This window comes from Crocodylus siamensis, chromosome 10 (assembly GCF_052110815.1).
Source record: "Crocodylus siamensis isolate JL-2025a chromosome 10, ASM5211081v1, whole genome shotgun sequence".
NCBI lineage: Eukaryota > Metazoa > Chordata > Crocodylia > Crocodylidae > Crocodylus > Crocodylus siamensis.
In genome coordinates this window covers 18,228,230-18,244,273 of record NC_143404.1, presented here as the reverse complement: position 1 = coordinate 18,244,273, position 16,044 = coordinate 18,228,230, and the positions used below count along the sequence as shown (strand labels likewise).

At 45.5% G+C, this 16,044-nt stretch overlaps 1 protein-coding gene across 2 annotated transcripts in view; it reads right to left on the bottom strand.

The window, feature by feature from the left end:
• The window catches only part of NEURL1B (neuralized E3 ubiquitin protein ligase 1B), a 217,481-nt gene continuing 201,437 nt past the window's right edge, over window positions 1–16,044 (bottom strand). For both annotated transcript variants that reach the window (XM_090065180.1, XM_090065181.1), the window contains exons 2-5: window positions 14,107–14,667; window positions 8,310–9,017; window positions 7,035–7,160; window positions 1–4,267 (exon numbers count right to left, since the gene is read on the bottom strand). In XM_090065180.1, coding sequence (XP_089921306.1) covers window positions 4,023–4,267; window positions 7,035–7,160; window positions 8,310–9,017; window positions 14,107–14,667 — 1,640 coding nt within the window. In that variant the 3' untranslated portion in view covers window positions 1–4,022. The remainder of the gene's footprint in view (window positions 4,268–7,034; window positions 7,161–8,309; window positions 9,018–14,106; window positions 14,668–16,044) is intronic.

Genomic DNA, 16,044 nt, shown 5'->3' with positions numbered 1-16,044 from the left:
TGGGAAATAAAAGGTTTTTTTTTTCTTTATAAAGAGGGCAGGAGGGGGGGGGAAAATCCATGGAAACAAACAAATTTTCACTCCAATATAAAAAAAGAAAAAGCAGGATTCTCAGTGAACACAAAATCTATAAAACTACCATTGATCTGTGTTAATTTTTTTTCCCATGTTTTTAAAAGTTGCTTTAAAAAGGATAAAAAGTGCACAGACACCCTTATAAGGCACAAACAGATCTTCTGTACAAATCATATCAGACTTTAAAAAAAATAGCAATACAAGTACTAACAATTAAATTCCTAGGAGGCCACCTTTTCTCCCCTGGAAAGCTCAGAGAGGCCTCTGGATCTCTGGTGGAAAATCCTTGTCAGACTGGAATAGGTAGGGTTACACGTCCACTAATGCTCATTTTACAATCCACTGCACAGCCACACTCTGGACATTAACTAGCTTAATTACCCTGAATGATTGAGCCCTCTGAGTCTCTGCTGGATGCTGCCCTTTTGGAAATCTGTCACAGCTGCTAGGCCAGAAATTAATCCTGTGCAATGTCTTATGTCCTGCAACCCCCTACCAAGCTGTGCCCTCCGCGGTGATTGGATTTCACACACATCACCTAAAATGAGCTATGTCAAACACACTCTTGGGGGCCAGGACTGAGACACCGGGCTGATGGAATTAAGGGGTTGATTTTGGAGGCTAGGCCACTGGGGTTACAAGCAAAGGGGAAGTTTTGCCCCACTGTAACAGCTAACACAGGGAAGAGCACCCTCATTCCCCAGCTTTACCTGTGCAAGTTAAAAGGGGTTTCTGATATCTGGTAGTTGTGTATAAGGGTTTGTTCCTAGCGTTTTTAAGAACAGCTTAGACAAGCGCTTGCCTACAACGGCTTTTAGACATGGATGATCCTGCCTTGAGGAGGGGGTTGGAGTAGACGTGACCTCCTGAGATCCCTTCCAGTCCTACTTTTCTATGAAGTCTTAGCATTTCACATCATGGTAGCAGCAAACCAGAGTGATGCACTTAAAACAGACAGGGACAAATCTTCAGCTAGTGTAAACTGTTCTTCACAGCCTGCATGAGGTCAGATCCCAAACCCATAAAATGTTCAGAGCTCCTAAAGATGCCCACTCTCCCCCTGCACCTCATAGCTGGTGCTCACTGGTAGATGGGTGGAGCAGGGGCTGTGCCTCATGTCTGAAAGGCCAAGCTAGGGTTCACACGCGCTGGAAAAGAAAATCTGGGCTGGAAACTAACCAAAGGATTTAGAAGTGGTGGAAGGAGACAGCACGTGTGCTCTGATCTGCAGCTCCACTGGGTGTGAAGTTCTCGGGGAGGGATGGAGACTTCCCTTCTCGCACCGAGCACGGCCCTGACACCGCGTCTGTCTCAGGAACTCTGAGCCGCTCCGGGCAGGGCCTCAAGCTGCTGGACGCTGTCACAGCTCAGCGGTGCTGGATCTCCAGATGAAGACCAGTCCTTCTTTCAGGAGCTGGAACTGGAGCCTTGTAGTTGGCTAATAGTTAAAGGACTCCCGTTTGCTTTGTTCAGCTGAGCATACAGCATGATGCAGCCATGTTGATCTGTATGTCATACACGGACAATTTTCTGGAAAACAAGGAGCTAATCTAGATATGCAGGGCCTTTGAGATCAGCTAATGCTTCAACTACTCATTGGTCTTCTCGGGCCTTTAATAACAGCTTTCAGATTCTCTGTGAAAAAAAAAACAAGTTTTCTTCTTGGCTCATGATGTCAGCTGCTGCAACAGCTGGACACAGAAACAGGGTGAAGTGGGATGGGGACACTGATTCCTCTGAAGTATTCTCATGACTTAATAAATGATCTCCATGCCAGGCTATGCAAGCACGCAACCAACAGCTTCCAAGTGCCACTTGGGCCTTTACCAACATAGCTAAACTGTGAAGGGATAAAGCTAATGCTTCCAGATTGGGATCAGTGAAAGGACAGCAACAAGGATGGAGGAGATGGTGAATCTCTGAAGAGATGGAGAAAGGGGTCCCAAAGCACAAACATAAATTACCCCCAAAGCCCTATGGCACAAGTGACTTCTGGTTTCCAGGCTTAGTTACACCCACCCCCAAAAAGCAAACGCTGCAAGCAAGGCCTGTAAATGGCCACCAAGCTGAGATCAGACATGCCTCATGTCCACAACCTATTCACTTTTCTAGGCAGAGTTGCTGGAGGAGCTGGGCGACTGGTCACATATGGATGACTAAGAGCACAGCAAGCCCTGTCATGGGCGCTGACTGAAGGACAGCAGAGGTGGGAAGTGCATGGTCTGAAGCAGAAAATAGCAATCCAGGTTCGAGGGTTCAAAAACCTGAGTGGGGAGCACAAGACGGCAGAGGCCATTAGCCCCACTCACTCCTCTGCACTGTAATAGCCCATTGTGCACTTATGGCTGTGAAAGCACAATAAAATCTCTTTACTTTTTATGACTTAACATTGAATAATAGTTTCCAATGGTTATTGCAAGTAACGCGGAGAGAGACCTGTTAATTTCACCATGACACTTTCTCCTGTTGAGTAAATTAGGATTTCTGGTAAGACAGAAAGAATCTAAGCAGCTGTATATCTGGCTGATAAAGCCTCAGAGATGGGAGAATGCAAACTCTGAAGGGCAAAAAGGAAACTTTTTGGGTTTTTGAAATACAATAACGAGGCCTCAGTGCCGACCACTTCTCTCTGTCCAGCGAGAACACAGTCTCCTGGGGGCTTCCCCCATCAGCTCCATGAGAAGGTCATTACTGCCACTGGGAGTAACAGCAGTGCTTGGCTAGTGGGCAGGCTACGAAGAAAGGATTCATAGAAAAGGCCTTATGTTAAGTGTGAAGCTGGATGCTGGACAGGTGTTAGATGGCTGCAGCTACAGCAGGCTTTACACAACCTAACTGTGTTACAGGGAGCATACAGCTTTCTCACCCTCACATGCAGACTCTTGGCTATCTACCCTGGATACCTGATCCAGGACTTTTCTTCAATCCTTTTCCCTTAAGCCAAGATGATAATGTACTCAAGTTGTCTGAGTGCATATCTGTCTGGCTCTTCCTTTCACAATCCAAGACCATGTGGTAACAGACAGTGCAGTTTAACAAGCTGCTTTGGAAAAATGCTATAACAACAAGCCATTTAATGTACTTACACTACTGACACAGCTGCTTTCCCTGCACAAAGATCCCAGAGGGGTTTTATTAATTCCTCCCTTTGCTGGTACCAAGGTGTAGCTGCAGCCAGTCTATTGCTGCTTTCCTGCCAGTACCCTCTGCCAAATCTTTAAGAAGATGCATTAGGGACTCCAAGGGCTTGGCACACCTGGTGCTAGGGTTATTCTTCTGCTAAGGTCAGTGACCAGATGGGAGTCCAGAACAGGGTAAATGAATGAGTACCTGATATTGCAACTGGCTTGTCCTGAAACAACCTCTAGCCCACACATACTTGTTTCCTTGGCTTGGGATTTAATATTTTTATCCTCGTGTAAAAAAAATAATTCAAATCCACCCTTAACTCATTGCTTGGGGCTGGTTATGACCGTTCCATCATGCTGCAGTGCCTGCTGGGGCATGTTCTGGGTACACAATAGCACACTAATCACAGTTGCAGCTTGAAAGCTTTGCACAAAACTAGGCACTCAGACCCAACTGCAACTAAATGGACTCTCCTCCTCACATATGCACCTTCCTCAACTGTAAAAACCATTGCACAGGAAACTTCTCTCTTTGGAGCTGAAACAGGTTCCCAACAATGATTCACTGCCTTAAGCCAAAGGACAAACACCTTCAAAGCCCTGCCTACTTGGAAGCCTTAGCTTCAGGCTGCATTTAGACTAGAGAGATCCTCAGCTCAGTAATATCCCTGATTTGTTCTACCAGTCATATATGGAAACACAGACAATGAGCCACTTGATAACAACTGACCAGCACGATAACCCATAAGCAGGGACGGAAAGGCATGGTTACTGCTAGCAGAGTTCTCCCTTCCTGCACTCCAAGCCGGGGTGAAGGGGTTAAGGGCGGTATATTTTAATAACATCCTTGATGACCCGTCGGCAGATTGGGCAGCAGGCGTTGAGTTGCTTCTTCAGTTTAAGACCACAGGTGTTGCAGAGGCACATGTGTCCGCAGGTGTAGATCACGGTGTCCACCTCATTGTCGAAGCAGACAGTGCACTCCCCATTCTTGCTGCTCAAGGGCTCCGGAGGAGGGAATACAGGAGAGAGAGGGGGGCTCAGAGGAGAGCTTGGAGCAGTCACTGCAAAGGAGGGGAGGACAGAAGAATGGCATTCAGTAACAAGATTCAATAACAAGATTCTCATTGTGTTCCAGCCACGCACATCCATAGTCATTTCCTAAGTGTGTTTCTCTCAACCTCTAAAACCTACTCACAGTGCATGTTAAAAATCAGACTTGGATTTACACATCTGGTTAGCAGCAGGGTGTGCTGATGCATGCAGGGCCTTGCAGTTACTTTTAACAGCTGCATACTGTGCCTGCCCTGCGCATCCCCTGGGAACCAAGTGTTAGAGTCATGCACAGGTGCTGGGCCCCAGATCTCTCAGAAGGTCTCACTCTCTAAAAGGAAACCTGCCTGGAGTTTGTTCTTAGGCACCAACGAGCCATGGCATAATGGCACTTCTGGGATGGAAATGCAGCAGTGTACTTGGAGCTGTGAGTACTTGCCAGTTATATTAGTGGAAGAGAAATTCAAGAAAACCTGCCTAAGATGAAAACGACAGCACTTTCCAAATGCTGCCCACAAGTGCTAAAGTGCTATGTACCTGGACTGGTCCTCACAGCAAGCCTGGAGCTTAAATGGTTTATCTAAGGCTGCAGAGCACATATTGGAAGTGCTGGAATTAGGAGTTGGAGCCAGGAAGCTCTGGTTACCATTAAACAAACTGCCACTGTAACACACGCTACTGCTATATTGTACAGATTCTCTTTGGGTGACAATACGGGATGCAATATGGATTTTACTCAGTAGTACATAGGGGTGCAGTGATAAAGATTTTCTTAGCCAATACCAATAGCCAATTATTAGCTATGTCAGCCAATACTGATCCGATAGCCGATTTACAGGAATGCAGCCTGGCAGCTTGGACAGCAGTGTCCTGCTGGCAAGTCTGTTGGGGGGAAGGGGTGTGGGGGAGGGAAGGGGTATGCAGAGGCCAAATGGAGGCCCCCACAATGAGGGCAACAGTGAGGCAGGGGCAGATGCTGCCCAGCCGGAGCTGTGGACAGCTCGTCCAGGGGCACCAGGAAGGGGAGTGGCTCACCACTGCTGTACACACTTGGCCCAGGAGGCATAGGGGGAGCATGTGACTCCCAATTTGTGCATGGGGCAGAGGCAGGCTACCCACTGCAGGCTCAGGACCAGGGGCTGGGCCAGCCTCTTCCGAGCAGGGAGCCTGGGCTAGGCCTGTTCTTGGGGTGCAGCGGGCTCAGCAGCACAAGGCAGGTGGCAGAGGCACTGGGAGCAGCAGCTGCAGAGGAGGCTATAGGGAATTTTGGGGTGGCTATAGCCCCCCAACCCCTCCTAGTGCTGTCCCTGTTCAGGGCATCAGGGCTCCGGAGGGAAAGCCAGCAGAACGCAGTACCCTGGGCAGAGGTGGCACTAGGGAAGGCTTGGGGCCCCAAAATTCCCTGTAATCCCCGCATAGCCACCCTTCCCAGAGCCACCACCCACCCACCCTGCACATCTGAGCCCACCTTACCTTGCCCCCACCTGCCCCAAGTGCAGCCCTGGCCCAGCCCCCTGTTGGGAAAAGGCTGGCGCAGCCCCTTGCCCCACGCCGGCAGTGGGCAGCTCTAAGCTCTCCACACTCACGCTGCACACAAATCTGGGGGGCATATGCCCCCCGTGGCTCCAACAACGGTGCACACAGCGGCAGGAAGCCACCCTACCTCCCCAACCCACAGTGCCCCCTAGATGAGCTGCCTGTGGCTCCATCCCACTCCTGGCCCTGGGGTCCCATGCCTCTGTCCCAGCCCCATTCCCTTCCTCACTGTGGGGGGGGTCTCAGTCTGTCCCCCCCATGCTCCTTCCCTTCTCTGCATTCATTTCCCCCCACAGACTTACCAGCTAGGTGCTACTCTCCAAGCTGCTGGGCTACATTCCTGGCTGTGCACATGCTGCAGCTACATACATCCATGCAGCATTTATTGGTGACATTATCGGCTAAAACATGCTAACTGTCAATAATGTTAATTTTCCTGTTATCAGTGCTGATTTGATATGCAACCAATATGTCCATGCACCTCTAATAATAAATAATCTCTGCTGTAAGGAGCAAATGCATGACCTGTCCACCCAGGCTGAATGGCCACCATAGTGACCATTACAGCATTTGGTGACAGAGAAGCCAGTCTGCATTGGCAAATGGCTACCCTGGAACTAAAGGGCAATTTTATACATGCTCCAGAGGTGCACTAATTAAAGCACTGCAGAGTCTCATGTATTAGTGTTCAGTGAGCCTTAGTTAAAGTGCCCCACCACCATTCTGAAGTGCGGGGACACTGATACATGAGATGCCAGAAGCTGGCTGGAGTGGTGGTAATTACCACTCTCTAGCAGACTTCATTAATGGAGCCTGCTCCGATGCACTGTAATTACAGCACACCAAAGCAGCCCCACAGCACATATACAAGCACCCAAATTGACTGCAAGAGTGAACCTACACCCAGTACACAGGTGTAACTTACACCCGTTTACAGGTAATATTATCCAAGTGGAGGGACTTAACTTTGGTGTAAGGCTGTGCTTTATGTGTCTGCTCCACCTTGAGTGAAGGCAGTTCATTCAACAGTAAATGTGTCATGCGCCTGCTCCTTTAGGGTTTTGCATTCTCCTCTATTAATCAGTAGTCACCTACTACCACTAATGCATAATGCAGCAGTAAACAGCCTTGGGCCATCCAGACTCCCACCCGCTCAGAGTAAAAGTCTCAGACAACAGGTGATTCTCAAGGTAGGCAAGACAGCCTCCTGGCTGTTTCTTGACTAGTGTGGTACACCCTTACCTAGCGATGACTCCGAAGCAGATGATGACCTGTTCACACTGAAGGCTATATCTGAGTCACTGTCATACTGTGAGCCTCCAGGGGATCCTGAGGGAGAGACAGTCACAGGGCTGGACTGCACAGTGCCTATAAGTTCATAAGAATTCAGTCAGCCACAGAGACAATGGACATCTAGACATCAATGCCAAGTTCCCTGAACAGGATTCAAAACTTCTCAGCAATGACAGTGCTTTCTTCAAAACTGGCTACATCGCACATCTCTCTTTGTAAATGAGCTTCAGCCCGTGAGTTCACTCTCGTTGCTTAGCAATTTTAATTTATTTAAAGATATGGCACTGGAAGAAACAAATGAGACACTGAATCCAGTTCCCTACTATCTCAGGCAGCCACGTGTGCTAAAATTCCTATGCAATATTTAAGTCCATTTAAGGTCTTCTCTTTTCTCTCTTCTGGGCATAGTGCTTGCTCCCAGTGTGCTTGGCCACTTTGCCATAATCCCAGTTGACCAAGGAACAAGCTGTCTCTGAGATGGGCTTTCTTTTCAAGCAAGACACAAAACAGTGAGAGGATTATAGCAACCTAATAATCTCCTTCCAGAATCACCACTGCTGCTTATTGGCAAAAGGCACGTGGCAGGGATACCAAAGCCACATTTTCGGAAGAAAGAGTAAGTGAGCAGCAGTGACCATTAAGCAAAGAGCCTTGCTTTAAATTGAGTTGACCAGAAAGTCACCAAGAGCAGAGAGGCAAATTCAGAGGCCCTTTTCTGACAGTATCCTTCTCTAGGAAAAACTGCACTAATTCAGCAGCCATGGTTTAAAGTGTGGCATCAGGTTATACGGTTACTGCAATGTGGGAGAAACTGCTGAATAGCAGCATGATGTCCACAAAATTATTTTTATTTTTATTTCCTTAAGTAATTTATTAAAAGGGAAAAAACCATCTTTGCTGTAACATAAATACAGGTCAAACAATCTCAATCGTGAGCTTACACGTGAAGCACATGCCAATGTTGCACGCGTTGTTTCTCCTTTCATTCATAACAAGGAACCATCCTATTACATGCTTCACAGAGCCGAGTGCTTTCACTAGGGCTAGACAATAACCTGCTTGCTTACATTCAAGAAGTTCTTTGCTTTACTCTTCTTGCTTTACTTATTCAAGAAAGTCTATTGACACCTATGTCACCAACATAGGCCATGAGACTGCAGCCTGACCCCAAGTATCTAACAAATCAAGAACAGTCCTTTGTATTATTTTTCAGGCTGTACTTACCCAATATCTTGAGCTGGTTGATTACACCATGGATTGTGAAAAACATCCAGAGGGATTGTGAAGTGTCTACGCACATCAGCATCCCTCGGCTGACTCCATTCATCCCATGGTGCACTTCTCCATTTGGCAAAACCATGAAACTGAGGACATCACCGCTGCTGAGGACTGGGAACGCTTGGTAAACCACCCAGTACTCCTTGCGGTCCAAGAGAAAGTCTGGATCTGCCGGGAGCTCGTTTGTCCGTAAAGTACCTGGATCACATGAAGTGATGCCAAATGAGAAAGCCCCATAATATGGCATCCCTAAGTGTCCCACTTCCACGAAGAGGCTTTCACCAATGTGCAAAGGCCGGTCAGAAAACACCAGGGTCCTATTGCTTTCCTGCCAGTTGGTGCATGCTACCATCCGGTCCTGAGAAAATGTGATGTCAGGCCCACGGGTGGGGTGGAAACGGATATCTGTATCCAAGAAGGTAGGTACACCCTGGGCACGTTGCCGTCTGTTCGGGCAACAGGGGATTATGTGATTATCTGTCGAGAGCCCTGGTACCCGGCTCAAGTTCAGATTTGCAATTTTGGCCACCACTTGGTTATTCTCCAGTTCATTGTTGTTGAAATTGGCTGAATCATGGTTGCTCTGCGGAAGGCAAGTGCTGAGTCGTGCGCTACTGAGACGGGTGGAGGTCATGGTCTCTGCAAACAAGCTATCTGTGAGACAATCACAATGAAAAGCTCCATTAGATTCAAGTTCAAACTGTACTTTCACCAAGTAGATGCTTCTTCTTTTAGTTTCCCCTGTGGTGTCTGAAGCTAACTCTCAGACTCAGTTCTGCACACTGATCATGAATAGGAAAACCAGATCGCATTCAGTCTTTTTTTTTTTTTTTTAGTAGTAGTATCAACATGTTGGAGTAGGGTTGGACTGATGTGGCCATGATGGTCCAGGAAATGTATGACAGGCAAGGGTGTTCTGTACTATCTTTTATTGGATGAACTGTATAGTTGGGACAGCTGTTGGACGAGATTTTAGGAATCAAGGGTGTTTATACATGTGCTCCAGGAACGTGTGTATGGGGGGATGGGGAGGACTATAATTAGGGCAGCTCTAAGAGCCGCTCTAATTAAAGCACTCAGAGTGTCACATGGATCAGTGTCCCCACGCTGAAAAATGGCAGTGGGGGCACTTTAACTAAAGCTTGTAAAATGAGCTTTAGTTATACCACCCCTGCCACCACTTTTTAGTGCAGGGACATTGATACATGTGACACTGAAGTCTGCAGAAGTGCGGTAACTACCATGCTTTAACAGACTCAATCGAGCGTGCTCCCACATGCTGTAATCACTTGCTGCACACATATAGGCACCCCCGTCCCCTTCCTCAGATGCCCAGAAGCTTATCCAATGACTATCCCAACTATACAACTGACCCAGCCAAAGACAGCACAAAAAATCCTCACCTTATCAACAGTCACCATCAGCCAGAGAAATGAAACATCAGCTGCATGGTTGCATCCTTGGGTTATCGGAAGAGCAGCAAGTGTTATAAATCTTACTAATTTAAGCAGAAAGTGCTTGCACTGGTAGAAACAGAGAAAAATGCAAAACCCAACAAAACAGATACTCAGCTTTGATATGAAAGGCTTTGAACTGACTCTATTAACTAGGTTTCTCCAATTCTATCTGCTTTAGACAGACATTTCTCAATGTCCTGCCTGTAAATATAATGCAAACAAGGATGATGGCAAAGGAAGCATCTAGATGCATCTAGAATATATTAATTTTACTATCCATTTCCTTGTAACTGATATACACATGTGTATTAAAAGGATCTTTTTATAAGTCTCTTAAAATTGACATATATGAGCAAGCAACAATTTTCTCAGGAAAGTACTTCACACTTACTAATGTTTTAACAAGACAACTACCTATAATTGATAGCCCATGATTATTAAACGAAGCACCCAGACTGCATGCGAAGTTGATAAGCTAAGTACATTCCTATGAAGTACTGGCAATGAAAGCTACTCGCTACATTTAGCAAAAAGTGGAGGAATGATTTGGGCAGCCACAGATAGTCAAGACTTAGACTCAAAATTAGCTCTGCACCTCAGTCCAATGTTAGTCTCTATTGCCCATGTGATTCTTAAGCAATTATATTAAACTCCAGACTAAATCTGACGCAGAAGGAATCCTGAGAGCATGAGCAAAGCAGATTTTAACTCGTTCTCCAAGATGGAGAAGGGGGAAGCAGCAACCTCAGCACTGTTTTTTTACTTAAGAGGATCCCACTGGGCTTTTACCAAAGAAGGCAAAACCATGAACCAGTTCAGTGGTTGAAAAGGACAGGATGCCTCATCTTAGATGGATGATTTCTTTGAGTACCCAAATAAGAAAAGCCTCAAGCGTAATCTTAATGACTTGGACCAGCTGCTTCTAAAAGGGACAGGGAATCTAGTGATAAGTAGCACTCCGATACAGAGTGAAGGACACTTCACAGTTTCAGGATACCAATACCAATAGTGGCAGATGTAGCTCATGGAGGGCCTGCAGTTGCTTCTATATTTGGGCGATTTTCCCAGCTCTCCCCTATTCTGGTGTTTTCAAAGGTAAAGCCAATAAAATTAGTAGCTCTGGTTAAAAAAGGCCCAAAGAATAAAAACAAGGGGACACAGTGCGCTGGAAGACAAGCTGACAAGCAGAACTGAGATAAAGCTTTCCTAAATTCTCCCTTTGGCATCTGACACCAAACATAGAGCAACTTTTCATAATGGGAAGAATTAAGCACAATACCACGTGTAGGACAATCACAGCCTTTCACCATGTTAGTAGTGGTCATACATTATAAACAGCACCCTATGTTCTACAGCACTAGTAATCCAAGGATCAAAAAACACACTGAATTTAACCTCCAAGCCCACTCCAACACTGTTATTCCTTTTCTGTAAAAGGGGAAACTAAGGCACAGAGAAGTTGTCTGAAGTACTGGACAGCAATAACGCCACATGAAGTCAATGGGAGCTGCATATGCTCAGCACTTTGGAAAGAAGGCTGTCCATCATCACCCATTGGGAGCGGATGCTGGAATTGGGAATAGAACTAAGCACCTGACTGGCAAAGGCACTGTGTGGCTCTATGTGCTTATACCAGAGCAAGGCAGAATCGGTCAAGAATGTGCAGCGTTAGAAAAAGAAAGGGTTTTGCTAGTGCTCGTTCTGGTTAGGAATACAATATTGCCCAATATATTTGAAATTCTTTCACTATTGTCAATGGCATTTGATTGGATAGTAGCTACAATTAAGGGATGAGCTAATGCTAATGCTTAACGATGTGTCTGATGCCAATAGAGCATGCAGTACCACTATACAAAGTACTATTTTCCTGTTAGTATTATTTGCTGTACGATAACCAGTCTCCAACAGACAGTGATCTCCCTCCACGATACATCTCTCATAAACTAATTGCTTCAGCCAAACATAAGGATGCATTTTGGTGTCTATTCAATACAAAGTTGTTGACACTTTCTTAGAAGAAAAGTAGCCATGGCTTTTAGGCCTAAATATGGCAATCTGCAGGGCAGGATCATGGCAGGCAAAGGAGATTTTATAAGCATGTTAAGTGGATTCCAATATCACTGCATACTTGTTTGAAACACACTCTGCCCCCAGTTTGCTTAAATCTCAAGTGCTTAAACATCAGAGGTAGTTTAGGAGTGATGCTGTAGCACAATGATCCAGAAATATTGAGAAGCAAAGATTTCTTAGGATGGTATCTTTTACTGGATGAACTATGCACTTGGGATAAAGTTAGACAAGTTTTTGAATGCAAGACACCAGATGCAAACTTCTAAGGGGGCTTGTTTAATATTCTAATTGAAACTAATTCATCTTCTTTTGCAGTCACAGCAACTGGAAGGAGAAAACCTTCACACAGTCTTCCTTCCAAAACAAATCTGCAGTCACAGCTGAATTCAGTGACTCGGTAAAGCTCAACTTTTCAGTAATGTAAGTCGGGGGAGGGATGCAAAGCCCCTAATGCAGATAGGCCAGAAGCAGCTGGGAAACACATGAGCATCAGGTTAATGTTCTCAGAACACTTCAACTAGCAGATTACATCATCCGGTATCAACATCCAGTGCTTTGTAAACATATGGGAATGTCCCTGTTTGTAAGGGCAAAGATAAGTCAGCTCTGGCTTGCGAGCAAAGCCTGTTGAATTGTAAATCTAGGTGAGCTTACTGAACCAAACAATCACCTGTAGCACAGAAGGATGAGAGGATAAATCAAAAGCAGCATGACCTTAAATCTCTTTTCTAAAGAGAATCATTTAAAAGGGGAGTGGAGTAACCCAAAGCTTAGAAAGGTTTCCAAACTCTTGAGTATGACGACACTGCTGTCCCCTTCCTGATAAGCTTGGAAGCTGGATTCTCTCGCGCCTAGGTGCTGTACTTTCTAAAAAACTCTTGATAGTGCAGGAATGTACCGTGAGAGGCTCTAAGTGGCCCTCAGAGGAGATAAAAGATACAAACTGCAGTTTCAGACCAGGGGCTGGGAAAAGGGAACAGGACACACTGGGAGGCTGTCATAGCGCTTCACTGTACAGATGGCAACTGGAGGGCTGAAACATGAACAGAGGAAGCCTGATTCAATTGACATGGTCTCTTCACTCCCCAAGACACACTACTCTAAAGGCAGCATCCTACTTCACACAGGTACAGTGAAGCAGTTGGTGCGCTACAAGACATGGCACACCAGGCTTGATGGACTAGTCCCGTCCAGCAGGAGGGATAATGGATTTGCGTGCCTTTAAAATGAAAACTCAGCTTGCAATGTTGACACCTAGCATCCTGCCTGGTTCAGTATCGGTGAGCACGAACCATCTCCTAGGCTGGCTTAAAACAGAATTAGGAACAGAATGAAATGATACAATCACATTTCAGAAGGAAATGCCATCTTGGTCCTAAATGATTAAAGATCTTGAATGAAAGTTATATTCAATACAGCTTCATTATAAAGAATCCCCATGGGATCAGGAGAAAAGTTTATTCAAAGAGGAAGTTTGGTATACTACGGTTAATCAGTTTACTACATCATAGTAATGCAGCAGATGATGGGTTTCAGTTCAGTTTCAGAGTAGGGGTTTGTTATAAACGGGGTGCATTATAATGAAGTTATATTGAATTGACTTTCAATTCAAGCATTTACTAGGAAACACAAAATGCCATTCATATGCATTACAAGGATCTGTACTTCATAAACAAAGTTTGTGTGGGCTTCCTTTCCCTGGTGTTACGCAAGTCAGACATAAGATAATAAAGGCCCTATCTGGCCTAACAATCCATGGATCTATGAAGTCTATGAATGATGAGGTGAAGTTGGAAAATTCAGACTGAATTTGGAGGTACAGGGCAAGGAGTTACAGAATGACCCATGGCATCTTTCTTGATGTCAGTTCATTTCTCAAGGAGTAGTAGAAGCTTGATTACTTGAGATGTGTAGAACTAGACTGGTAAGAGCCCCCAAACCTGCAGGGGTTATACTACTCTAGACCAGGTGTAGTCTACTGTATTACACCCATCACTGCCTTCTCCAGACCAGAACTCCCTGTGTCCCTTCAGCTACCAATAGGGAAATGGCTATTCTGAAATGCGTAACAAGAGACATATGATTATGCATTTTTAAGTCTAGTCTTGGGACACTGAGCAGAGCTAGGATCCTCCCTGATCCGGCAGCTGACTTCAGAGGAAGAGAAATCTATAGGCCCAAAACCATGGAGCAAATGTAAGCAGATATATACCCACCTAGTATTTGCACCTCATGGGTAATTCCATAGACATCTATGAGTGCCCAGAGAGGCCCAGAGACTTTAATGCCACAGTGAAACAATATAGGCTCCTCGTTGTTGACACTGTAGAAGACTCTCCCATGACGGTCAACCCAGAAAGCCAAGATGTTGTCCCTCACTGCAAACCTCTCTGGCAAAGCTTTAGCCCAATATCCAGGTCGGGTCACCAGGTCTGGGCAGGCATACTTTGGTATCTCATCAGAGCTCATCTGTGATGGGTCATGAATAGTGAAGCCGAAGCGCAGTGCGCCGCTCCACCCATGGTGCACGGCCACCAGCTTGAGCCGCACTTTCTCATAGAGATGGATGGGCCGGTTGGTGAAAGTGACCCCATTGCAGAAGCTATTCCTCCGGGTGGCCTTGCGGGAGTGGGCATCCAGACGGACATTCTTGCCTTTGGCTTGGGAATGGAAACGTGGTGGCTCTGTGATGGCAAAAAATGAGCGCCTCTCATGGCTACTGTTGGGCAAGGTGTAGTAAGATCTGTTGGACACAGAACGAGTCTGGTGACCAGTGTCTGCAAAAGAAGATAGTAACAGCAATGTTAAAATGCGTTTAACCTAAGCAGTTTATGTTCATTGTGCTTATGAAACTAAGTGAGGAATATTCTACTCATGATAAAATGGAGCACAGAGGAGAAAATGTGATTTTCATATAATAAAAAACAAAACGTGACATTTTTACCAGTGCTTCATGTTTAAGGTTCTCAAAACCCTTTACAAGCAACAACTGGGGGTTTTCAGCCTCACAGCAAATCATTTCCCACAGAACTATCACCACCCACATGTCGCAAATCAGTACATGGAGACCATTTATGGACAGCATTAAGGCAACAGGAGTTTTAACACTGATTTCAGCAAAAGCAGAGAGATGAAAGGTAATCATGTGAGTCTGTGGGAGAGGTGGAAACAGGCTGCATCTTTCCTGCCATAAGTTTTTTGGACCAGGAACTGCCTTTTTGTTCTGCGTATGTACAACATAGCCACATGGGGTCATAGGCCTTGACAGGTCCCTTGGCACTGCCACAGTTCAAACTAATTAATAAAACTTCACTACAACATTTTCCATTCTTTCTGTCATGCCCCTTTACTGTACTAAATATTCCAGGCACCTTTTTAAATACAGAAGATGAGATGCAAAAGGGAATGGAAAGAAAAATGCTTGCATGTTCAGTGAAAAAGTATTAAATATAAAAGCTTCACACAAACACAATCAACTTGAAATATTTTCCTATACATATATAAAGCTTAAAAATATTGTGGATTTTCCCTCAAGCTGTTTCCTCACTGTTTAGATTCTACCGCTTTTCCTCATGACCGGAAGAGTGTCATGGAAATATTCACTCATTGCCTTTGTTTTCCAAAGGACACCAGAAGATGTTAAAAACTCAGTTTGGGAGATCTGCAAACACAACACCTCTGCACAAGTGAAAACATGACAGGCAGGGTCTTGACACCTTGGGAGTCTCCCTCCCATTGTGAATAACCACTCTTTGTGCACAGTTAACTGTAGGGTAGTTGGGGGTAGCAGACAGGAACTGGGCTTCTGGGTGCAAAAAAGGGGGAATGGTAAAGAGGAAGAAAACAGGATAACAAATCAAAGTGAGAAACAATGGTGGTACAAAGACTTAAAGACCCCATTGTTGCTAGAGATGTCTCTATAGGACATCTAACTCTCAAAAAAGGATTGAGGCAAAAGACACCACTACACAAAGGTGGGGCGTTTTGGTTTTTTTTGGCTTAAGGCTGAATTACTTCCGAGTTCCAAATCCACTGAGCCAAGCTCGACAGTGCAAGTCTGTGCGGTTCTACCACCGGGCAAGTATCCTCCCTCCCAGACCCATCAGTCTGGGACTTCAGATACTCCCCAAATCCATGGCAGGCATCCTACATGC